Here is a 27,348-nt window from a genome sequence, read left to right as displayed (position 1 = left end):
GACATCATCCAGCTTCCACATGTCAGCAAATATTTCCCAGTTTTACCCTCAACCATCATCTCTGATTCCCCAAGAATGGCCACACCTTTCTAACAAAAAGTTCAAAGTAAAGTTGTGTATCAGCTTGAAGCTCCTACATTCATTGGCAAAGATTAAACCTATCTTGTTTAAACCTCAACAGAAATCCCATGTTCATACCCAATTCCTCTAATTTCAAAGGGAGACTTAAATCTGACATCGGAACAAACTCAGCCCATCAAGACTGACCACCACCGCATCTGTCCCAATGTCAATCCTGCAACAACCTTCGTTGAGTCCATGAGGCTCAACGGGAATCTCATTTGCCCCAGAATTCCACCAACAATTTTCCATTTACAGCTTACTCCTGGTGTCCTCGTCAGTCATTTATTGCCCATCTCTCAACAGTGAGTTCAATATGTGCATCTACTCTAATGTAGTACGCTCACTCCACTTTCTTTGCAGCCTCAACCAACGCTATATCCTCATCTAGCTCCGCACCCCAATTCATGTCTTTCTGCTCCTCTGAAACTAGAGAATGTAGAATAATTCTCCATTCAGGTATAATTACAACATGTAAGAGGTATTTAGACATTTAATAGGTATACCTAAGAAGCGTGCCATCCTAATGTGCAAAATAGGATTTACATAGATGGGCCAAACAGTCGGCATGATGTGATGGACTGAACAGCCTGTTTATGAGCTGTACAATTTTCTGACTATGAATCTAAAAGGATGCAAAAATTGCAACAAACATAATTTTGCTTGAGATATTCGAAAATTCACTCCATTGATAAAAAAAAATCATTGCTAACATTGCCCGAGGTCATATGACCTGAATTTTTCCCCTAATTCCTGCTCATTCCTATTCCCAGCTCACCTTGTGAATAATTTTGATTCCTTTGCTTTGGTTAAAGAACATCTTTCAAGAGGGTAGACACAAAAAACTGGAGTAACACAGCGGGACAGGCAGCATCTCTGGAGAGAAGGAATGGATGATGTTCGGGTCAAGACCCTTCTTCACGTCCATCCACACAAAGCATTCTGCCAAAACAGCAGACCCGGACAATTACCAGAGACCTGCGCAAATTGGTTGGAGAATTCAGCGAAATATTTAATCTCTTGCTTCTGTAGTCTGAGGTTCTCCTACCTGTTTCAAAAGGACATCCATCGTTCCATCGTGCTTAAGAGTATGGTGAGCTGCCTCATTATCTGTGAGCATTTACATCCACCACAGTGAAGTGCTTTGAGAGGTTTATTACGGCACAATTCAACTCCAGCCTCACAAGTGACCTGGATTCGCTCCAATTTGCCTTTCGCCACAAACATCAACAGCAGATACTATCTCACTGGCTCTCCGCTCTACTCTGGACCACCTGGATAACAGGAAATCATACGCCAGGCTGCTTGTTCATCGACTACAGCTCACTGTTGAACACATTCATCCCCTCTAAGCTCATCACCGAGCTCCAAGACCTGGGTATCTGCTCCTCCCTTTGTAACTGGATATTTGACTTCCTCATCAGTGTGGATCGGTAACAATACCTCCTCCTCATCGACTATCAATGTAGATACACCTCAAGGTTGTGTAGTTAGCACTCTGCTTACTCTCTATACACCCATGACCGTATGGCTAAGCCCAACTCCAATGCCATCTGGAAATTTGCCAGTGCCAGTAGTTGAATCACAGGTCAACATACAGAAGCGAGATGGAACACCTGGCTAAGTGGTGCGGCAACAACAATCACTCTAGATAATAATATTAAGCAACATTTATCACTGACGCCCAAATCTATACTCATCCAAAATCCATGCAGTCATCATTGGCAAGCAATCTAAGCTGAAACATGGGTGATTTTACAAGCTTTTTTGGCAACACCACCAACTGCTGTGCCATCGTCTGGACTGCCAATGGAGTTTTCCTCTCCTGACATTAACGAATCAATCAAAGCTGGTAAATATGGATAGGGATAGAAGAAGGACAATGAAAATGAAAAAAAACTGCAGATGCTGGAAATCTTGAAATAAAATAAAAAATCTGGAAACAGTCAGGTCAGGCGATACGTGTGGAAAGAGAAAGATAACATTTCAGAGCAAAGACGTTTCTGTAGAATGTCAATTGTTCCCCTTTCTACAGATGCTGCCTGACCTGCTGACTACATCCTGCATTTTCTGATTTTGTGGAAGAACATGTCAGGTTGTTTAGTTCAGAGCTGCAGCATGGAAACATGTCCTTCGACCCATCGAGTTCACTCCAACCATCTTTCAAGTTATCCCACATTCGCATTCACTTCCTACAACGGAGGGTAGTTTTACAGATACCAATTAACTTACAAACCTAAACGTTTTGGGGATGTGGGGGGGAACTGGAGCACCCAAAGGAAACCCACGCGGTCACAAGGAGAATGTGCAAAAAAACTGATGGCGTCCGATGTACTGATGGCGTCCGAGGTCAGGATCGAACCCGGGTCTCTGGCGCTGCGAGGCAATAGCTCTACCAGCTGCGCCACGGTGTTGATACCCGATTGGAGAAAACTCTCTAACGCATGATGCTAAATATGCTCATGACTCCTGAAAATTCTGGCACTGTTAAGAGGTAAAGAAACCGAATTTCAGAAGGTGAGCAACTATTACTGCGGGTGCACTTTAAAGAGTAAGTGACCAGCGCTGAAAAATCTACCTTCAATATCAATGCTGTCATTCACAAAGAATGTCTACTCAGATGACACTATTAAAAAATGAGAGCACGAGTCATTGTGAGGAAAAGGTAGAGGATGGAATGAGGAAACATACCTTAAAGCAATAGAAAATAACTTTACAAAGACGTTGCCAGGACCCGAGGGTGTGAGCTATAGGGAGAGGTCGAGTAGGCTGGAACTCTATTCCTTGCAGCACAGAAAGATGAGGGGTAATCTTATCTATATACTAAAACTCTTGTTTGTTTGTTTGTTTGTTCGTGAACTACAGCCAAAACGGTACACAATAGCACGACAATTTTAGGGCCATCATACTCACCGTCGTCCCTTAGGTGCTAATGGAAGAAGTTTCATTGAAATCGGTGTTATATTTTTAAAGTTATTCCCATTTTAAATCTATCTCCTAGGGAGGGAGGGGGAGGGAGGGGGGAGGGAGGGAGGGGGGTGGAGGGAGGGGGGGAGGATAAGGGGGGTTGAGGGGGATGGAGTGGGGAGAGGAGAGAGGGAGGGAGGAGGGAGGGGGAGGGGGGAGAGGAGGAAGGGGGAGGGGGGAGGAGAGAGGACGGGAGGGGGGAGGAGAGAGGACGGGAGGGGGGAGGAGAGGGTGCTGCACCAATGCAGGAGAAGTTTGGGCCCAACGAGTCCACTTGGTCTAGTAGGAGTATAAAATCATGAGAGGAATAGATCGGGTAGATGCACAGAGTCTCTTGCCCAGAGTAGGTGAATCAAGGATCAGAGGACATATGTTTAAGATGAAGGGGAAAAGATTTAATAGGTATCTGAAGGGTAACTTTTTCACGCAAAGGGTGGTGGGTGTATGGAACATGCTGTCAGAGAAGGTTGAGGCTGGGACTATCCCAACGTTTAAGAAACAGTCAGACAGGTACATGGATAGGACAGGTTTGAAGGGATATGGACCAAATGCAGGCTGGTGGGACCAGTGTAGCTGGAACATGTTGGCCGGTGTGGGCAAGTTGGGCCTGTTTCCACACAGTATCACTTTATGACACTAAATGACCAATGTGCAAAATCTACCTTCAAATCTATGCTGTCATTCATGAAGAATGTTTACTCAGATGACATTGTTTGAAAATGAGAGCATGTCATTATGTGAGAAAAGTCGAGGTTGGATGGAATGATGAAGTAGAGTGAATTCACGTGATATAGCCAGACAGCCAGTCTTTGCGTGTGCGTGTGCGTGTGTGGTTGTGCTGTGGCCAGGAAGAGATTCTAATATCTCAAGCTTGTCCCGGCCACTCTTAGCTTCAGCAGAGGTGCTGGGTGTCTCGGGTTTCTTCCCAGCAACCCAGTCTTGACCACACAGTAGTGCTGGCGATCTTGGGTTTGTCCCAGTGCCTCAGTCTTCCTCAAACCTACGACAGGAGAGCACATCTAGCAGGGAGGCGCTCCACTACCTCCCTCCCCTCTCTTCCTTCTTCCCCTTTCTTCAGTCTTTCTCTTCTGCTTCTTCTCTCATCTTCTCCCTTCTCCCCCTAGCTAGAATGCCTGGACTTCTCCCTTCTCCTCCTAGCTAGAATGCCTGGATATCATAGGGAGTAGACTGACGAGGTTCAAGTGGCCAACTGATATAGGCTAATTATACCGACGTTACCAATAATGCTGAGGATTGGCCTCTCCTGGCCTGTCAGCAATTAAAGGGATCAGAGCAGCATCCAAGGGAGAGAGTGCTGTCTCAACCCTACATCCCTGATGTAACTTGCATTCATCTGGATCTTTCAATTTCATATCATATTGCAAGTTAATTTGGTGACCATAGTTATATATTTTTTAAATTAGTAAACCTAATGGAAGATTCAGATCTGATCAATGCGACTGAAAGCAATAAAACACAGAATCCCACCTGGTAGTTGGTTTGCATTTTGTTCCTGATGTCAGGCAAGCCAGAGGGGGGGAGTGGTGGACATCTCACAGCTGACAACTAAAGCCCACTTTAGTAAGGGTGTAAGATTAGTTAGGGTGTCAAGGGTTATGGGGAGAAGGCAGGAGAATGGGGCTGAGAGGGAAAGATAATCAGCCATAATTGAATGACAGAGTAGACTTGATGGGCCGAATGCCCTAATTCTGCTCCGAGAACTTATGAACTCATCTTTTCATTTTGCAATCAGATCAGTAGAGAGGGAGGAACAAATTCAAAGCTGCATGAACATCAATCCAAAGTATAGTTAAAGAATCATTTGTAAATGTTATTTCCAATTAAATTCTTGTCTTGGCTTTATGATACTAAGCAAGCAATAAAAGTCAGAGTTAAATAGCACGCAGGTGCCATAAAAAAGAGCATGGACTTTACATTAAATATATTTATACAACATTTGATTAAATTATCCTATTTTCAGCTACTATTAAATATAATTTAAAATTCACTGAAGATATTTTTTTCCAGTTAGATGTGGTCAGAAATGATACAATGTAGTAAGATTATGGGTGGCATTTCAAAATTACTATGCAAATGGCCAAGTTTACATGTTAGCCAACACACATGAAAAATTAATCTTCAAAAATGTTTTAAAAGCAATATGCACTTTAAAAAAAAGGTAAATTGAGGCAAATCAAAATATAATCTGTATACGCACACTCCTGGAAGCCTGTCGCTCTCTGACCAAGGGTACAGTCAGCATACAGTCTGTTCATTTGCGTCTCGACAGTGTGGCTTCTTGTTTGATGATTTTATTGGTGCAGGTTGACTTCTGACAGTGCCAGAAAAAAGGTGACAGATTGCGCAGGGCCAGATGCTGCACAGAGAAGGCAGCAGAGCAGCATTTTGTCAGGCGGCAGATGGGCGATGAGATGTTTGAGAAGCCACTGTCGCCTTGTCCCGGATCTAATGAGGGCTTCAGACTATAGCTGTTGAATGCTAGGATTCATAAATGTCAACAACTTTGTTCACGTTATCTGTAGCCTGCAGATAATGGGTGATGTACTATATAAATATATGACCATGTAGATGAAGGTACATGTTTTCAACTATCTTGCTTATGTCAACAGCAAGGATCATAAATCCTGCCTTATGACCAATATACTTAGTCATAATACCAATATAACTTTATACACTTGATCCACACTTCTTACCATCTTACAGTAGAGCACCCAAATGTGTACACATTTGTAAACAGACCCTAGTTGTAAATGCTTTACAAGCAATCATAGTGAGCAAACAAAGCCAAAATGGATCTTTCCCTCATTCAAAGAGCACAAATGCACCTCCTAATGGAGTTCTCTGAATAATGCACATGGCCAGAACTAACTTGAGTTCAAGGCACAACTGTACTACCTTTCTGGTATCAGGGACCAAACCTGGAATCCTTCAGGCCTGCATACCCCTTTCAAGCACTGGGCAGTGCTTTTATTAGTCATACCGATCAAAAACAGTAGAGAAGAAACAAATCTTTGATTAGTGCTGGATTTGTTTCCTTTTTTTCCAAAGTAAATGGTTCAATCTATTCTATATATATTGACTTTTATTTTCTAAAACTTACAGATACCAAAAAAAAATTGACTAATAATTTTTTTAAACAAATTGTTAAAATGTACTGATTATCAGCAAGGTAATGGATTCAACAAAGCGTGCCTGCCAAGAGCCAGTTATACATCAGCCAAAACATTATGACCTGATGAGCCAAACATTATGGCCACCTGCCTAATATGCTGTTGGTCCTCCGTGTGCTGCCCCATACGCAGCAGGGTGCGATGCACTGTGTATTGTGACACATTCCTCCCGTGACCACCATTAACATTTTCTGAGACTTGTGCCACAGTAGACCTTCTGTCGGTTCGGACCAGACGGGATAGCCTTCGTTGCCCTCGCGCATCGATGAGCCTTGGGCGCCCAACACCCTGTCTGTCGCCGGTTTGTGGTTTGTCCCTCCTCGGACCACTGTCGGTCGGTACTCACCACTGCTGACCGGGAGCACCCCACAAGCCTTGCCGTTTCAGAGATGCTCTGACCCAGTCATCTGGCCATAACAATTTGGCCGATGTCAAAGTCGCTCAGATCTTTATTCCTGCCCATTTCCCCTGCATCCAACACATCAACTTCAAGAACTGACTGTTCATCTGCTGCCTAATATATCCCACCCCTTGACAGGTGCCATTGTATCAAGATAATCAATGTTATTCACTCTGCATGTCAGTGGTCATAATGTTTTGGCTGATCGGTCGGTATATGGCTGAAAAAATTGGTTCCATTGTACAAAATGTAAAACCTTAAACTTTGCTACACCCAGTAGTTTTAAAACATAGATGTAAAAAATGAAGCAGTCAATTTGTACATTGTAAGGTCTTGCCAAAAAACAATGTAACAATAAGCAGGAGATTTGTTTAGTTGTGTTGGGTGAGAAATAAATATTGGGCAAGACTCCAAGGAGAAATTTGATGCTCTCCTTCACGTCATGCCATGGGACTTTTGTTTTCATCCTTCTAAGAGGATACTGGGCCTTGATTTAGTATCTCGTTGAATACGTGGCACGTTTGAAGGTACAGCATTCTCTCAGTACTGTCTCAGAGGCTTGTGGATAACCCATTCAAAGACAAAGATATGTCTGGCTTCTCAGTTCCACAATAAGGACATTTTCAAAGCCTCACGAAATGTCAAATAACATTTGACACAAAGCAACAGCGAGACATTAGAATATATGACCAAAAATATGATAGGGTTTCAAGAAAAAGGAAATTGTCTAAGCACATAAGAAAGAATAAATTGCAGAGTTATGGGAGTGGAATTGACGGGATTGCTCTAATAAGACCCAGTTTAAATTCAGCAGAACAATTATTTTCCACTGTGCCATAATAATTTAATGATTCTAAAAACAGAGACAAGAAGGCTGACAGGTTTAGGAAGAAAATTCCAGACTTGAGAACCCAGGCAGCTGACATTAATGGAGCAATTAAAAAATTGGAACAGGCGGGAAATCAGAATTAGAGGAATGCAGAGTCTATCTCAATAATAAGGTAGCACATAGGAAGCGGGGAGAAAGTGAGTGATGGGGGAATAGTGAGAATTGAGAGGGAGTAAAACTGGTTCTGTATTCCAGATCTGTATTAAATTTCCATTCACTGCTGCACTCAGTTGAACCTGATCATTTCTGTTACACTTCAATGAAGATATAACTTCTTGCTTCACGCCACAACCTCTGCATGCATACATCTGCAAGCCACCTCCTCTGCCAGACAAATATATCATATTTTGTTTAAGATGGTGGAAATGTTTGTTAAAATGCAAAAATAATCTGCAAAATGAAATTTCTGTGCAGGCCACCTTACTATTAAACCATTCTGACAGAAAGTGTGTATTTATTACAGGGAATATGAAAAAAATACACATGAGGTAGGACAAAATAAATAGCAAGAGCGCAATCAAGATCAAGGTAAAGACACAGAGGGTGCGATATGTACAACAGAATTTGCCCCAGTCTACATAATTTTCTTAAATGCCACAAACAGTTGTACTGAAGAGACATTGATATGTAATTAAGCACTTGTGGCTATAACTACCCATGTCTTTCATCTGGAAATGAAAAGGTCCTTTGGGGAATCAGTCCCTAACACTGTGGTTATAGTACCAGCAGTCTTTAAACTATCGTAATCTTAAGTGCACAGCAGGTCTGTCACTGCTGTTGCTCTCGGCAAGCCCCAGTCTTTTTCAGGAGGGGATGTTGTGTCCTCAGAAAGGCTCCCTGGGTGCCACAGGCCAACAGATGGGAGGTGGGAAGCGAAGGCAGAAGGCTCGCAATAATGCAGGCCACACATACTATTGTAGAGACATGGTCATTTCAGGGGAGCTCAGATTACGGAACATGGGGCAACCCACAGGCTCCCCTGCCCCCAACACACCCCCTGCCCCCATTCCACCGACAACCCTTTGCTTTGTAAATATTGTGGAACTGAAGCTAGTGGCAACAGACAGATGGGATGCAGAGGATTACTGAGGTCTTTAACCCTTTAAAGACTACTGTAGGTTATAAGAAAAAACAAGATTCTACTTCTCTATTTTCTCATCTCTCCTAATGGTGCTGCCTGTTGCTGCAGTGGCCGATCTTCATGTCTGCATGAGAAAGTCCTTCATCCACATAAATAGCTAGTTTAGAATCAGAAACACAAGTCTACGGGTTTGCTGTTTGCTTAAAATCTTCTGATTCGGAATAAGTTCCCTGGGCTTTTACAGTGTAAGCTTTTACAAAGTGCACGTGATCACCAAAGTAAAATGAAAAAGAGAATTAGCTGTCCCTGAAGGGGAGATAAAAACAAACCAAAAGCACATTTAATTTTTAGTTTAGTTTAGAGATACAGCTTGGAAACGGGCCCTTCGGCCCACCGGGTCCACACCGACCAGCGATCCCCGCACATTAACACCGTCCTACACCCAGTAGAGACATTTTTTACATTCACAAAGCCAATTAACCTACAAACCTGTACGTCTTTGGAGTGTGGGAGGAAACCGAAGATCTCGGAATGAAATGAACTGAAATGTCTCTTTAAAAAAATCTCAAATTAGTTTTAAAATATCTGCAAAGTTTCTCTGCCATCACTCAAAGACAGCAAAGTTCCAATAATCTAGTTCCCTCGGGACTGTAGTAGTGCTCGACTAGCAGTTTTTCTGGACTATGGGATATTATTCTGATTAATAATACACCACACTTTTAATTCACTTAAAGTTACATAGGAGTATAAAAAGTTTCCCAAAGAACCTGGGAGTGTGCAGGAAATGGACAGTTTACAGGGAATGGGATAAGAATGGCCCAGTGACTTTCAATGGAGCATGGAAAATGGGGCTGAGTTTTTAAAAATTGAACAGAGGTATCAGACTACCAGTGAGTTTAAAGGGACTACTGTGTTTAAAATGAACTGGGGAAACAGAGCTCTGGAAAGTATAAAAGAAGTGCAGGAATCAGGAACATGGGAAACATCACCCATTGAGTCAGATGCCAAATCATTTGGAGTTCTGAATATTGGGTGAGCAGATTATTATAATTTACTAGACCAAGTGGACCCGTTGGGCCCAAACCTCTCCTGCATTGGTGCAGCACCCTGTCCTCCCCCACTCCCCTCTCTCCTCAAACCCCCCCCCCTTCTCCCCCACTCCCCCCTCCCTCCCTCCCTCCTCCCCTCCCCTCCCCTCCTTTTAAACTTTAAAATGTGAATAACTTAAAAAATATAAGACCGATTTCAATAAAACTACTTGCATTATCACCAAAGTGACAATGGTGAGTAAGGTGGGCCTAAAATTGTTGCGCTGTCGTGTACCGTTTTGACTGAAGTTCAGTCGCAAACAAGATAACAAACGAGAGTTTTAGTATATAGGTTTGAATCTGTTTATACAACTTTCTAGTTTGATGAATTTTGAGAACGGCTGTGTTGAGGTGGAAGAGCTGTGCTTCGAGTCTAAGTGTGGAGACCCTGATGCATTAAGGCTTTAGTGAGGACGCTGAGTGGTGACAAGGTACGGCAAGCCAAGGTAAGATCTAGTGTGTAGGATAGTGCTGGTGTGCAGGGGTGATCACTGGTTGGTGTGGCTCAGTGGGCCGAAGGGCCTGTTTCCGTGCTATATCTCGAAAGTCTAAAGAGGCAAGTGGGATTGTGACATTATAGCAAGGTGGTGAGCAAGGTATATGGCATGTTGGCCCTCAGCAACCGAGAGAATGAGTGCAGGAAGTGGGATGTCACATCATAGTTATACAAATGTTGGTGAGGCTGCACTTGGAGAATTATGTGCAGTTCTGGTCACCACATTATGGGAACGGTGTAATTAAGCTAGAGATGATGCAGAAAATATATGAACGTTGGACCTGAAGCAAGGCTTTTGGCATAGTAAACTGGTCTGAAGATTAGATCACATCGGATCCAGGGTGAACTAGCGAAGAAAGGTTTGAGTCATAAGAACAGATCGGATAGGCTGGGCCTGTTTTCTCTGAAGCAAAGAAGACTAAGAAATGACGACAGAGGTATATAAAATAATGAGAGGCGTAGACAATATAGAGAGCCATGATAGGGGTGGCCAGAGACCGTAAGGTTGGAGGAGGTTGAAAGGGGATCTATGGAATAACTTTTTCCACACAGAGAAAAGTTGGTGTCCAGAATGGGCTGTCAAATGAGGTGGTGGAGGAACAGGAACAATATTTAAGAGGCATCTGGACAGGTACTTGAATAAACAATGAACAGTGGGATTAATATAGGCAAGTGAGATTAATATAGATAAGCATAATGGTATAGACATGGTGGGCTGAAGGGCCTCTTTCTATGCTGTAAAACTCTGTGGCTTTAATTGGTCTTCTGTTCTTTTACTGAAAAGTAAACCTGCAGGTTAAACAAAAGAACAGAAAATAATAGGTGTAATAAGGGGCCACTTGGACCCTCAATCCTACCCTGTCTTTCAATATAATCATGAGCCAACTCCTCATCCTTCTGAATTCAAGAATAAGATCTAATTCCTTTAGCAGCTTATGATAGGACAACATTTTCACTCCACGAATTAGCTTTAAGCCAAGTGAATATACTTTCAATGCCAGTATATCCTTTCTTAAATAAGGGGATGAAATTAGTGTCCAGTTCTCCAGGTGCAACTTCACCAGTACTCTGTACAATGGTAACAATGCTTCTCTATTTCCCTGTAACATATCTTCAGTCTGAAGAAGGGTCTCGACCCGAAACGTCACCCATTCCCTCTCTCCTAGATGCTGCCTGATCTGCTGAGTTACTCCAGCATTTTGTGAAACCTTCCCTATAACATATGATGAGCGTTTGTCGGCACTGGGCCTGTACTCGCTGGAGTTTAGAAGAATGAGGGGGGGGCCTCATTGAAACTTACAGAATCGTGAAAGGCTTGGATAGAGTAGATGTGGAGAGGATGTTTCCACTAGTGGGAGAGTCTCGGACTAGAGGTCACAGCCTCAGAATTAAAGGAAGTTCTTTTAAGGAGATGAGGAGGAATTTCTTTAGTGGTGAATCTGTGGAATTCTTTGCTACAGAAGGCTGTAGAGGCAAAGTCAGTGGATATATTTAAAGCAGAGATAGATTCTTGATTAGTACGGGTGTCAGAGGCTATGGGGAGAAGGCAGGTGAATGGGGTCAGGAGGGAGAGATAAATCAGTCATGATTGAATTGAGGAGTAGACTTGATGGGCCGAATGGCCCAATGCTGCTCCTATCTCTTATGATCTTATTTCAAAACTCCAACACTCTTGCATAAAAGCCAATATACATTTGCCTTCCCACCCCGTTTCACCTAGCTGCTAACTTTGTGATTTGCTCATCTGCAACCTTTCTCCATTTTGAAAGCTATTCCTTTACACCCCTCTTACCAAAGTGCATGATCACGTTCCTTCCCCATATTTCATGATACTTGCCAGGTTCCCGCCCTCTTGCTTCAACGATCTATATCCTGTTGCAGAGTCCAAATATCTTTGTTGCAACATGCTTTCTTATCAACTTTATGTCATCGGAAACGTGGATACCTCACAATGTGTCCCTTCCGCCAGGGATTGTAAATGATTGAGGGTTGAGAACTGATCCGGGGGGCATTCCGCTTGTTGCATCCTTTCAGATGCAAAGGGCCCACTTGTACTAACTCTCTATTTTCCATGCCATAATCAGTTTTAAATCCATGCTCACACATTTACTCCAATGCCATGAGGATTTGTGCATTATGGAGTCAGAACAACCACCTTGCCCTCAATGTCAGCAAGACAAAATATTTGGCTGTTAACCTGAGGAGTGGGGGATGAACACTATAAATGGTGCCAAAATATGGTGACTTTTGCATGTGTGATCTATGCCAAAAGAATTTCACTGTGCAGTGCACACGTGACCATAAAGAACCATTGAAGCAGTGGAGATGCTGTAAAGATGGGTGACAGCTTTGAGTTCAGATGCATCCATATCACCAGCATCCGAACCCTGTCGCTTCAGACTGATGCTGTGATCAAGAAAGTGCATTAGCATTTTTTACTTTTTTCAATTCCTGGGAAGATTCAGCATGTCCATGAAGATTCTCTTGAACTTCTAAAGATGCACCACAGAAGGCATTCTGAATAGATGCATCTCAGCCTGGTGTGACAACGTCTCTGCTCTGGACCTCCTGAGCCTGCAGAGAGTGGCGGATACAGCCCAGTCCATCACAGGCTCATCACTTCCTTCCATCCAGTCCATCTTCACGGTGAATGGCATCAGGAAAGCTGAAAGTATCGTTAAGGATGCCAGCCACCCTAGCGATTCTCTTTTTCTCTTTTCTACCTTCTGGGAGAAGATACAGGAGCTTGAAAGCTCAGACATCCAGAATGAAGAAAAGTTTCATCCTCACTTCGATTAGACTGCCGAACTAATCACCTCATTCACACGCCCTTTCCCGAGGTGCTGCCATTAACTTTTAACTCTCCCTTTTTTGGTTATTCTGTTACTACACTTCAGTTTGTCATTGCACTACAATCTTTACATCATTCTGTTGTTTTGCTTTCTTCATACTGTTTACTGCATGAACTTCGCGCGAACAAGGAATTTCACTGCACTGTGTGTGTGTGTGTTACTACAAACCAATCTGAAACTCTCTTGCCAAATGCCTTCTGGCAATCCAGATTCACTTTATGCACAGCTTACCCTCTATCAACTCTGTGTCTTACATCCTTCACGAACAGTCTAGAGAAGCGTCACGACCCAAAATGTCACCCATTCCTTTTCTCCAGAGATGCTGCCTGACCCGCTGAGTTACTCCAGCTTTTTGTGTCTGTCTTCAATTTTTCTAAACACGATTTACCTTCCATAAAACCATGTTAACTTGCATTGAAATCATTTTGCTTCTTTAAATGACTAGCGAGTTCTTCCTTAAGTAAAGGCTCCAGCTTCTTTCCAATTGCAGATTTTAAGCTTACGGGCCTAAAGTTACCACCTTTTTGTCTTGTTCCCTTCTTCAACAATGGAGGCACATCTGTGGTTTCTAATCCACTGACACTTCTTGCAAATCAGTGTGTTTAGAAACAAATCCAACTACTGACTCTGCAGCTGCTTCTTCTAAAATCATTGGGTGCTGGCCATCGGGATCTGGTAACGAGGGCCATTAGTCCCATTTCTTACACCTTGCTTCACCACAATCCTCTTCATCCACCTCTATTAGCAATACATGTAATCATGAACAGATGCTCCTCGACTTACGATGCGTCGACTTACGATATTTCAACTTTACAATGGTGCGCAGGGGTAGAGTTGCTGCCTTACAGCGAATGCAGCGCCGGAGACCCGGGTTCGATCCTGACTACAGGCGCTGTCTGTACGGAGTTTGTACGTTCTCCCTGTGACCTGCGTGGGTTTTCTCCGAGATCTTCGGTTTCCTCCCACACTCCAAAGATGTACAGGTATGTAGGTTAATTGGCTTGGTGTATGTGTAAATTGTCCCTAGTGGGTATAGGATAGTGTTAATGTGCGGGGATCGCTGGTCGGTGCGGACCCGGTGGGCCGAAAGGGCCGGTTTCCACACTGTATCTCTAAACTAAACTAAACGGCAGCGAGACACAACTCCCAATGCAGCCACCCGATCAGGTGTGTTAAATGCATTTTTGACTTACGATATTTTCGATTTACGATGGGTTTATCGAAACGTAACCCCATCGTAAGTCGAGGAGCATCTAGTTAGCACGCAACAAAAGCTTTTCATTGTTCCTCAGTACACGTGACAATAAACTAAACTCAACTCCTGTATTCCTTTCTCAAATGCATATCTATTTTCCTTTTAAGTATATCTACACGGTCAGTTTCCAGCACACCTTCTGGTAGAGTGTTTCACACTAACCCATTTACAAGATGAGTGTCTTTTAAATTCCCTAAAATGAACAGAACACGCTGGAAGCACTCAGCAGATCAGGAAGCAATGATGGAGCGAGAAACAGATTTAAAATTGCAGATCAAAGAGGCTTTATCCAATGTTGATGGGGATTTGAGGGGGAAGAGACTGCAGGGAGATAAGCAGGAGAATGGGATTGATGGGTGTGGTCTGAGTGCTGGCACAAACCCTAACGGGCCAAATGGCCTCTTCCTATGTCACAAGAAAATATAAATAAGCGGCTGCCTGAAGTGCAGAATGCTCTGGCGTTCTCTATTTTGTTGTCAGATTTCCAGCTTCTACAATTTTTTGATGTTCAATTTCTTTTGAAATTGAGTACTACTGCATGAGTGGTTATCACATAACAATGGACTGTGATTGATATATATCCCTCTGCCTCACTCTCAACACAGTAGAGTTTCTTCAATGTAAGAAATGGGAATATTCCTTTATTCAAATAGAGAGGTAATAGAGAACATGTTCTTTCACCAGCTAAAGTGCGTTACTTTGTCTCAGCTCTCATGCCAAAATGGCAAGGGGATTCTTGCTTATTGATAAATTAAATGTTTCACACCATCACCTGATAATGACCGAAGACCGGATGCTGGTTTACAAAAATGACACAAAGTGCTGGAGTAGCTCAGCGGATTGAGCAGCATCTCTGGAGAATAGATAATAGACAATAGACGATAGGTGCAGTAGGCCATTTGGCCCTTCGAGCCAGCACCGACCACTCAATGTGATCATGGCTGATCATTCTCAATCAGTACCCCGTTCCTGCCTTCTCCCCATACCCCCTGACTCCGCTATCCTTAAGAGCTCTATCTAGCTCTCTCTTGAATGCACTCAGAGAATTGGCCTCCACTGCCTTCTGAGGCAGTGAATTCCACAGATTCACAACTCTCTGACTGAAAAAGTTTTTCCTCATCTCCGTTCTAAATGGCCTACCCCTTATTCTTAAACTGTGGCCCCTTCTTCTGGTCTCCCCCAACATTGGGAACATGTTTCCTGCCTCTAACGTGTCCAACCCCTTAAGAATGGAGAATGTAGATGATGTTTCGGGGGTCGGGACCCCTTTTCAAGCCGATTGTTGGTGGGAGAAACCTCACTCTCTTTCCACCTTCAGACTTTTCTACTCCCTGGGCCTACCCACCCCGCTCCCTCCACAATCAGTCTGACGAAGGAGCCCGACATGAAACGTGACCTATCTATGTTCTCCAGAGAATGCTGCCTGACTTGCTGAGTTACTCCAGCAGTTTGATTCGTTTCCTGGAAATGACACCTGCTGTACCGACCGGCACGATTAATATTCTACTTAGACAGATTATAAAAGCAGGAATGGGCCAAATACCTTTACATGGTGACCTTCCATATATCGTGTTGCGTCTCTGAACAAACGGTACATGATGAACCCATGTGGATCCACGCTGTCAATGAGTGGATATGCAGTCTGTAAAAGATAAATTTGAAGAGATGTCAACAGTTATCCTAAACATAGATTTAAGTTCAAGTCACATATAAGTCAGAAGTGCGTCAACACGACAATCCCAACACATGTACGCAATCCAACCTGAAACGTAGATGCAGTTCAGATACACACAAAAAGCTGGAGCAACTCAGCGGGTCAGGCAGCATCTCTGGAGAAAAGGAATAGGTGACATTTCAGGTCAAGACTCTTCTTCAGACCGAGAGTCAGGGGAGAGGGAATCTAGAGGTGTGATGACCTCTAGACAAATCGGGACCGATGACCAAGGAAAGGTGGAGCATACAATGCTCCATTGTTGGCTGTGGAAGAGGCGGTAACGCAGGGATATATGGATGTGAACAGTGGAACCAGCAGGACAACTATGCTGGGGGAGGAGTGGACAGAGAGGGAATGCAGGGGCGATCTAAAATTAGAGGAATCAGCAATACCTTTGGGTTATTAGCTGCCCAAGCAACATATGAAGTGCAGTTGCTGGACACAAAGGAATGAAGGTGAGGGAATAGAGTTTGGTATGGAGGAAGTTGTGAATGTCGGTGAAGAGTCAATGCATCAAGTGTCATCACTGTTCGGGAGTTGGGAACATTGGGAGAAAAGGGTGATTGTTAGTTAGGGATGATGTCACTGAATTGGATGGAGATTGATGATGATAAGTGTGGTAACCAGACCTGCACATGGTATTCCAGATGTGAACTAACTGATAATGTGTATATTTGCACCATAACCTTACTGATCTTATATTCAATACCCCAGCTAATACATGTGAATGTCCCTTTTGCTTTAAATGATCAGGAAATCATCCTTAGGTAAGCAGGTAGAAACTTGCCATTAAACATTCATTTTTATCTATTCCAGAGTAAGTGAATCAGTTTTGCATCATTTCATTTGCATTCTTGCCTTGATGAACACAGTTGAAAGTTTAGCAGTGAGCATAGCGAGATTGAATCTGCTGCAAAAGCAGTTTTGTTATTTTTTACTTATCAGTCACATCTCCCATATAATGGTGGCGTGCCAAGCAATGCCAGTCCACAGATCAGTGAACACGACAAAAGACTTACATCTCCCCTTCCAGGACATTACGTAGAGCAGTTCAACACAGGACAGGCCCTTGGCCCATGTCTGTGCCAAACATGATGCCATGTTAAACTAATCTCCTCTGCCTGCATGTAATCTATATCCCTCCATTCCCTGCAGATCCATGTGCCTATCTAAAATCCTCTTAAATGCCACTTGTGTATCTGCCTCTAGCACCACCCCTAGTTTAAAAAAAAAATCCCCTACAGAAGGGTCTCGACCCGAAACATCACCTATTGCTTTTCTCAGGAGAAGCTGTCTGACCGCTGAGTTACTCCAGCTTTTTGTGTCTATCTTTAACTGTTGCTCCTCTCATCTTACAGTTCTGCCTGCTAGTCTTTGATATTTTCACCCTGGGGAAAAAGGCTCTGACTGTCTACCTATCAATGCCTCACATAATTTAATATATTTTTATCAGGTCTCTCATTAACCTCCAAAATTCCAGAGAAAATAATGCAAGTTTGTCCCACCTCTCCTTATACCTAATACTCTCCAATCCAGAGTTCTGGTAAACCTCATCTGCACCCGCTCTAAAGTCTCCCCATCTTTCCTGTAGTCAGAAGTCAATCAGAACTGCACACAATCTTCCAAACTCCTATAAATCTGCAATATGAAACATGTACAAAGATGTACAGGTTTGTAGGTTAATTGGCCCGGGGTAAACGTAAAAAAATGTCCCTCGTGGGTGTAGGATAGTGCTAATATGCGGACCCGGTGGGCCGAAAGGGCCTGTTTCCGCGCTGCATCTCTAAACTAAACTAAACTTCTCAAAAGTAATAAAATCAGAAAATGTCGAGGTTACTCAGCAGGATATGCAGCATCCAGAGGAAGAAACGGGAGTTGATGATTTGGGTCACTGATCTTCCATCAGAAGTAGAAAATTGAAAAAACAGGAATGTTTCAAGTTGCAGAGCACGGGAGGGGCAGGGAAAACACGGGAAACTTCTGACAGGGCAGAGACCAAGACTGACCAGCTCATGCCTTTGCTTTAGTTGCAATCCAAGAGAGGAAAATGACTCACAGCTGATCTGTCTGGAGGATTGTAAATAAAGGAAGATGAAATTGTGAGCTGCAGAACTCAGTGGATATTGGAAATCTAAAATAAAAACAAATGCTGGAACTATTCAACAGATCAAGTTGTATCTGTGGATGACGGAAAGGTGGTTGACCTGTATCAGAACTGACATAAATGTAATGGTTGGATGTCTGAAATTGTGGAATGCAATGAGCTTTGTGGAATTGTGGAATGCATTGGGCTTTGCTGCCAGATGTCAAAACCAGACATCGATAAAGCAAGACCAAGTGAGCTAGAACGGGAACAATAACAGAGAGCGACAATCTGCTGGGCAATTGGAGATATGGATCACTCCTGCAGACTGATGGAGCTATTTAGCAAAGCGGTACAGTCTGCATTATGGTCCTCTATCATAGAGGAGACCAGATCATAAGCCTCAAGTGCAATACACTGAACTGGAATTAGTACAAGGGCAGGACTGTCAGGGCCCCTGAATGGTGGAAAGGGACCCGTTGATCAAACGATGTAAAAAATGCACCCAATTCCTTCCCATCATCATAACCATAAAAATGAAATAATAGCTTTCCAATGTAATCTGCCCGAGAAGATGGTGAAGGAAGGTACTCTGATAACAACTGATTCACTACGATGTAGAAAGCTAGTCCACTCTAGACGACGCTGTACACGTCACAAGATGGGAATCACACCCCATTCTAAAAATTAATCATAAATACTTTTTTTTGTACACAGCCAATTTACCCCTCCAGATCCTAGCTGAGAATAGATCCTGTTCCCTGCATGTTTCTTTAGTTATTCACTGCCTTAAGCAAGGAATAAGGTTTGAGAAAGCACAGAACAGTGCAGCGCAAGAACAGGTGCTTTGGCCCACAATGCCTGTGCTGACATGAATTCTTCACTACCTGTACATAATCCATATCCCCCCATTCCCTGTATATTTATATGCCTATCCAAAAGCCTCTTAAATGTCAGCAACATATCTGTCTCCATGTTCAAGGCACTCACCATTCTCTGTGTAAAAACAATCCTATCTCTGCATATTTTTTTAATCTTTGCTCCAGTCACCATAAAGCTATGCCCTCTAGTATTTGATTTTTTCATCCTTGGGGAAAAAAAGGTTCTGACTGTCTACCTTATCTATGCTTGTCATAATTTTATATACTTTTAATCAGGTGTTCCTGCAACCTCCGGCGTTCCTGAAAAACAATCCAAGTCTCTCCAACCTCTCCCTGTAGCTAATATGGCCGATTCCAGGTATCATTCTGGTAAACCTCCTCTGCACCCTTAAAAAATCTCAACATCCTTCCTGTAATGGGGAAAAAGGTGAACACCAGAATAAAACTAGTTTGAAGGATTATTAACTATGTGCAGTGAATTCACAAATACATGACAAACTCACCATTCCCGTCTCTGTGGTGAAGATAACAATTTCGTACAATGGTGCCAATTGCTGGAAAAGGTAGTCTATTCCTGGCCTCTTCTTAAACCGCCAACCTGTGACTAACTTGAAAAAAAGATAAAAAGAGTGAGTCAATTAAAACACCGCAGCTTAAAAATGTTGAGGTCAAGACCCCATATTCAGTCAGCTAAGAAACCTAATGGTACAATATTGAGACATTTATGGAAGCTTTCCTGGTAACCAGGTCGATATCTCTCAACCCAAAAGAAACATTCTTGATTAGTAAGGGTGTCTAGGGTTCTAGGGAGAAGGCAGGAGAAAGGGGTTGAGACGGAAAGATAAATCAGCCATTGTTGAATGGTGGAGTAGACTCAAATGGCCTACTTCTGCTCCTATGACTTATGAACATCACTAACCTTGCAAAGTTTTAAATAAGAGTTATTTTTTCTTTTAAAATATTGGCATATAGCCATATGATTCAGGAATAATTAATTATACACTTTCAGTTGACTGCTTTACAGTACAGTACAGTACTAGTATCTCCTATAAACTAAGATCCAGGGTCATAAATACCATTACAACACAGAGTCTCAAAGATCTCGGCCTTGACAATGGATCACAAAAGGACAGAAAGTGCTGGAGTAACTCAGCAGGTCAGGCAGCATCTCTGGAGAACATGGACAGCTAACGTTTCGGGATTGCTAACCTTTTCCAACTCGACTTGAAACATCCCCTATTCATTTTCTCCAGAAATGCTGCCTGACCTGGAGTTACTCCAGCACTTTGTGTCCTTTTGTGTAAACCAGCATCTGCAGTTCCTTGTTTCTAGAAATTGATCAAGGCCTGGTGCCATGTTTTATTTATTTTTCTCAGCATGCCACCAGATAATGATTCGGACCAGAAACTTTCTTTTTATTACATATTCCACACTAGGGAGCCACCATCCAAGCAAAGATCAAGTAAAGCTGGACATTTATTGTACTGTTTCCAATATGGAACATAATTAATGGAATAGAATGGAATTGTCTTCATTGGAATACTACAGCAACACTCAGATCTTATTCCATTAAAAAAAAACTCACAGGCATCCGATATTGGATGTATAATGTGTGATGCTCAACTGTTAAAATGATGCACAGAAAACATGCTGAGATTTTTATACTTAGATTCATTTATACTTAATGTTTAATATGTAGGATCAACTCAGCTCTTTAGATAGTATTAAGCTACTGCGTGAAGAGAATTAATCTGAACACTGATGGCACCACCTACTCAAAACTGTTTGTGTTTCTAGAAAGTAATGAAGGGAACCCACAACAACTTTTACAATCTGCAAACTCAGAGACAATACAATAAAGCAGCACTTCCAAGAATATTGAATAAGTTCTCATCAACTAGCCGGAGGACAAGTGCTTTCATTATACCTCCACATTGTTAAAAGGTACGTAATAAATATCACTGCAGTCTCTCCGCACTGAACAGAAGCATACGGGGAATCCACACCTCCCTGCAACCACCTGCTTCATATTCAGGTGCTCATGTTACATCGGACTGCCCACTCAACAGGTGTGGGTTTCAGCAGATACAATGAAACACTTAGGCACACTGACACAAGTAGCCGCTACGCAGTCTGTGAAGTCCGCTGATCCCTGGTTCAACATGGGTTGGTATCAGGGATATGGCAACTCTGCTCAGTACTTTTGTAATCGGGTTTGGAGGAACAAAATCAGGGCGGCACGGTGGCGCAGCGGTAGAGTTGCTGCCTTTACAGCGAATGCAGCGCCGGAGACTCAGGTTCGATCCTGATTACGGGTGCTGTACTGTAGGGAGTTTGTACGTTCTCCCCGTGACCTGCGTGGGTTTTCTCCGAGATCTTCAGTTTCCTCCCACACTCCAAAGACGTACAGGTTTGTAGGTTAATTGGCTGGGCAAATGTAAAAATTGTCCCCAGTGAGTGTAGGATAGTGTTAATGTGCGGGGATCGCTGGGCGGCGCGGAACCGGTGGGCCGAAGGGCCTGTTTCTGCGCTGTATCTCTAAATCTAAATCTAAAATCCTGATTGAAGCCTGTTTCACCGTGTGAAGGTATACATGCACTCGAAAAGGAGGGAAGCATCCTCAACACTGATGTCCTCAACGGCCAACAGACTGGATATATAGAGTGAATAGCTGAACACACAAAGAATCATTCTTGGGGTAATCAGGGATGGTCGAGGATGATAAATGAGTGAAATAATACTTCAGGCTGAAGGCCCAATGAACTGCAGATGTGGAATCTTGTGTAGAACACACAATGTTCTATTGCTGGTCTACCCCAACAGCTGCTGACGACCTTCTACCGCTGCACCATAGAGAGCATCCTAACGCATGGCATCCCTGTGTGGTACCTCAGCTGCACGGAGGCAGAAAGGAAAGCTCTACAGCGGGTAGTCAATAGAGCTCAGAGGGCCATCGGAACACAGCTACCAGACTTGGAGGGCATCTACAACACACGATGCCTCAGAAAAGCCACCAGCATCCACAAAGACTCTTCACACCCCTGCAACAGTCTGTTCGAACTCCTTCCATCGGGCAGACGATACAAGGCCTTCTACGCCCGCACCTCCAGACTCAGGAACAGCTTCATCCCCAGGGCCATAGCTGCTATGAACCGGTCCTGCTGAGCCGGATGGCCACAACGCATAGATCAACTTGCACTTTACCCTGTCTAAAAACTGTTACAATTGTTTCGTTTCGTTGGGTTGCTGTTAATTACTTAAATTGTTGCATCGTATGGGAGGCGCATTCCCAATCTCGTTGTACCCCTGGGTACAATGACAATAAAGATATATTGTATTGTATTGTATTGTATTGTATGTGTTGGAATAACTCAGAGAGTCAGGCAACATTTCTAGAGGACATGGATGTTCAACGTTGCCTGACCCGCTGAGTTACTCCAGCACTGTGTGTTCGACACACTAGGCTGGGAAAGAAAACTGGAAAAGATTACTGTAGACCCTATGCCTATATTTATTTACTCGTTCATGGGCTGTGGATGCTGTTGATGCCAGCATTTATCACCCACCTCTAAATGCATGTGGCTTACTAGGATATTTCAGAGGGCAGTGAAGAGTCAACCTATTTCCTATGGGTCTGGATTCATGTCAGGGTGGGATGCAGGATTCCTTCCCATAAGACATAGGAAAGTGGAGGTCAAGCTCAGAGAACCATCATCCCACTGAATGATAATGCAGCCTCGAGAGCCCAAGTGGTCTATTCTGGTTCCCATTTCTTACATTCATATATGATGGGATTCAAATTCATGTTTCCAAATATATAATTATAGAAATCATAGAATTGAAATAGGAAGCCATTTGGTCTGGTGTGCTTGTGCCAGTCAAGAAACAGCTACCTCAAAGGAACCCGCCTTGTGCATTAGGTCAACATCCCTGCAAACCTTTCCAATACATCCAGAAACATTTTAAAAGCAGTGAAGAATTGCCCTTACTATTCTCTCATATAGTGAGCTCCGCATCTCTCATATCCAAGGGTGAGAGCTTTTTAACTCGTCCCCCCACTATTCTCACCAATTACTTCAAATCAAAGATACTAGAGGAACAAGATTGACCACTCCGTTGAAATCACCTATACTGAAGTGTAGTACGCAAGGGAGCCATTTTAGTAGGCAAAACCCGCCGTCCATTATGCCTCTCGCAGTGTAATCAGTGTTTTGGGGAACAGTATGTGTGATGATACCATTAAAATGCAGAATAAATCTCATCTATCAATTCACAGATTTTTGTTATTTTTCTTTTAAATGTTTCTGCAAGTTTTTGCCTACTAAAATGGCGCCATGGCGTACTACGGTTTTTAAGGTTGAGTGGTCTATGTTCCGCTAGTATCTTTGCTTCAAATCTACATCTCCAAATTTTTGACCCTATTGCTAAGGTAAATAATTAGTTCTGTCTCAGCCCCTGATAAGTTCATAATATTCAACAAAGTTCTCCTCAGCCATCTATGTTTCAAAGAAACATAGTTTCTTTATCTAAAAACAAAGTTTATCTTTATCTAAGATAAACTCATAGCTACAGTGCTTTCCCGTAACGCGGCCCAGGCTTCTGGTTACTAATTGTGCATCCAATTTGCTACAATCCACTTCGTGGATTTTCCCAGCATCTCTCCTTCAACGCTAAATAAATACTCAAAGTAAGAACCAACATCGACACGATGTTTTAATCTGAAAAATAAAAGTAAATGAAAATGGTTCCAAATGTAACTAGATAACCAACAATAAAGTGTTGCAGTGATGGTGGTCAAAGGGGTTTAATAAAAAGGATTTTTTTTAAACTTATATAATGAAACTTTAGTTTAAACAATTTAAACAAAATATTCCATTTGATTTTCCTTCCCCTTTCTTCAACTCGCCAACCATTGCCTGGAGGTGTTGTACAATCAGGTGCTGAGAGACTTACCGACCATTCTGGGTGCAGTAACACATCTGTTAGTTCTAACACAACAGTATACGGTGGCTGGTAATATGGTTCTTTAAGGGGGTCTGGCAGCAGCTTCTGACTGGTGGGCTCAATTATCATCTGGGAAAAAAAGAAATGAAAGAAAAAGGGCAGGATCAAAGAAACGTGCAACAGCTTATGTTACAAGGGCAAATTTGTAAAAAAAAAACAATACTTTGATCAGTCTGAAGAGGCAGGGAAAGGAAAGTTTCTTTTCAGAGCATCCCTCCCATCTATTGATGACAATCTCAATGCTGCTCGTTTTCTATTGTTGCATTCACAGATCTGCTGTGTGAGTCAGCTCCCAGCTGTCAGGGGATTACTACACACCTGAACATTGACGCGTACCACAGGACAATCCACCACAGCATCCACTGACGGTAACACAAGTACTCTTAAAAACCCATTTATTGCAGTTGTGTGTCAGGAACACCACTCAGTCAGCTGGCTTTGCCCGCTGCCCCAAGAGACAGCTGTTCACATTCAGTCGGAGTGGCTGCTCTTTCGCTGGCCTGAGAGGCCAACTTTCAGCACAGCTGCAGTGAACAATCTGATTTCACACAATCTGATTTCATGTACCTTTGCCGGCCCAACATCAGAGAAGCAACGTTATTAGCAGTATTTTGTTTCAATGCTGTAATCAGTGGAATAAGTTATGCAGCAATCATCAAGTTTTAATACCCTTTCAAAGGGCTCCACTATAGATTGCAAATATTATTGCTGAATAATGAATTAAAAGGTTGTGGCCAGCACCTTTCCTTATTTTTAAACAGGAGAGCGTAATAGACATCACAAATATTCATTTCACAAAATGCTGGAGTAACTCAGCCGGTCAGGCAGCATCTCAGGAGAGAAGGAATGGGTGACGTCTCGACCCGAAACTTCACCCATTCCTTCTCTCCTGAGATGCTGCCTGACCTGCTGAGTTACTCCAGCATTTTGTGAAATAAATACCTTTGATTTGTACCAGCATCTGCAGTTATTTTCTTACATCACAAATATTCACCTCATCAGTTCTCTCCCTAATCTAAAAGGACTTCTTGTGCAAGGAGAAATGAGATTTCCAGGTTTCAGCGAAAGGGCTTACTGAAGATGAAAATGGATAGAGGAAAATGACGAGACTCCACAAATGTTAAGGTTGCAGGATGCAATGATTAACAACAGCAGAATTTGAAAGTCTGAGTGTTGTCTGATGTTCCTTTAATTCAGAGAACTGCAAAGCCCAACGGTCCACTACCCTGGTGGCCCGTGGGTGTTCAGTCACAGCATCTATTCAAACGGAGACCAAATGATTTTTTGGGTACTAAAGCATACAGGGATCAGAAAGGAAAAACTAGAGGTGGGGATTTTGTTGAGTTTCAGAGCAGGTCAAACAGAACATATGGCCTAATCCTCCTTCTATTTCTTTTGATCTGACGAGTCCATTTTCCATGTGGCAAATATTTAAAGTAAAGCCTGAAAGTATACAAGTCAATGGCACACATCATCTACAGTTTTTGTTATTTGCTGTTTACTTGCAAGGAACCTAGTCATAGATATACCATCAATTGCACCCAAGTTTACTGAATACATGTTGTACGTTCAGCTTGATGGGACAAGGATCTTTTGCATGTTGTTAATACACCCACCTGTCTGTAATCTTTGAAGTAACGATATGTTCTTCGTAACTGCTGTACCACTGGGGGATCTGCAAGATATAATAGCACTCTTTAAACCAATAATTTCTTATTCACTACCACCATTAAATGGATGCAACGCTCCCACTAAGTGACTTGCAAATGATTTCCCAATAAAGATCGAGAAAAGAATGAACAAGCTATACCTTGAGAAAATGGCACATTCAAATCATGATATAAACGTGCACATAATTTAAAATTAACCACTTTATTTGCTCCACTTGGTGCTTTGTGTTAAGCTATTTAAACTATTTTACATGAAGAGCAGTTGAGGCAAACAAACATAGAAATGAATAATGGAACCCGATAAACACACAGGGGAGAAAATAACAGAAGGGTATACTGCAAAAAGTTTAGTTTAGTTTAGAGATACGGTGCAAAATAGGCCCTTCGTCCCACTGATTCAGTGCCAACCAGCGATCACCTGTTCACTAGCACTATCCTACATGAGGGACAATTTACAATTCTTACTAAAGCTAATTGACGTATAAACCTGCACTTCTTTGGAATGTGAGAGGAAACCGGAGCTTCCGGAGAAAACCCACGCAGAGAATGTACTAACTCCGTACAGACATCACCCGGAGTGCCATTTTTGATTTTTTTTTTTTGCCTTTATTCATTTCTACCATATATTTTATATATATATATATATTACTACCATATATATATATACACACATTTCGGGTCGAGACCCCTCTTCAGACTGAGGGTTCTCGACCCGAAACGTCGCTCATTCCTTCTCTCCAGAGATACTGCCTGTCCCGCTGAGTTGCTCCAGTATTTTGTGTCTACCTTCGATTTAATAATAATAATAATAATAATGCATTACATTTATATAGCGCTTTTCAAACACTCAAAGACGCTTTACAGGGATTACTAGGACATAGAGAAGAAAATAAATAGATAAATAAGTAAACGAACAGAAAAAGGAGACAGAAGGTGAGGTGACGGTCAGTGGTTGAAGGCAGTGCTGAACAGTGATTTAAACTATCATCTGCAGTTCTTTCCTACACATAAAAGGATTCAAACTAGTTTATTTAGATAATGAGTCCGTCTATGAATTCTAGTATGTTAAATAACAATTATATTACCACAACCTTGTTTGGCCTCAAAATGTAAGCATTTGGAATGTTCCAAGGCTCTGACAGGTATTATGTGATGTGCTTTAAGACTTTAAGTTCATTCTTTTATAACAATGAGCCACAGACCAATTGGGCTTAAATGATATTTCTGTTTGTTTTGTATGTGAAGATATTGGTGAACACAGAAATAGCTAGTGAATATTCTTCACAGCTGACTTAATGGACCTGCGAACCTTATTTCAGGGTTTTCAATGGCTGTATGGCTTATTAGAGGCTCATAGCACTAGGTATTCACCATTGGCAATTGCCATTTCAGTAGAACATGGGACAGGGCGGCAGTTAAACTTGACAAGATGAAAATCAAAATTAAGTGACTGTTATGCACTGGAATGTACAACAATTTGGAGAAAGATTGGTATATATGATCAATGTGTAATTATTGGTGTCGTGCATTTCTTATACATATGTCCATGAAGTAAAGGCTGAGTAACTATGTTACTCCTAGAACCTCTTACTACCATTTTTTTTTAAAAATTAAATTTCAAAGTATACTTTATTCGAGAAATAAATATATACAAAAC

At 42.4% G+C, this 27,348-nt stretch overlaps 1 protein-coding gene across 1 annotated transcript in view; it reads right to left on the bottom strand.

Annotated features, from left to right (window-relative positions):
• The window catches only part of timm50 (translocase of inner mitochondrial membrane 50 homolog (S. cerevisiae)), a 122,886-nt gene that overhangs the window by 16,277 nt on the left and 79,261 nt on the right, over nt 1-27,348 (bottom strand). Inside the window, exons 4-7 of the mRNA XM_078430904.1 lie at nt 25,638-25,696; nt 23,971-24,090; nt 19,521-19,625; nt 15,883-15,981 (exon numbers count right to left, since the gene is read on the bottom strand). Coding sequence (XP_078287030.1) covers nt 15,883-15,981; nt 19,521-19,625; nt 23,971-24,090; nt 25,638-25,696 — 383 coding nt within the window. The remainder of the gene's footprint in view (nt 1-15,882; nt 15,982-19,520; nt 19,626-23,970; nt 24,091-25,637; nt 25,697-27,348) is intronic.

The sequence above is a fragment of the Rhinoraja longicauda genome, chromosome 41 (genome assembly GCF_053455715.1).
Source record: "Rhinoraja longicauda isolate Sanriku21f chromosome 41, sRhiLon1.1, whole genome shotgun sequence".
In the NCBI taxonomy this organism is placed as follows: Eukaryota; Metazoa; Chordata; class Chondrichthyes; order Rajiformes; family Arhynchobatidae; genus Rhinoraja; species Rhinoraja longicauda.
This window is presented reverse-complemented; position numbering and strand designations above follow the sequence as displayed.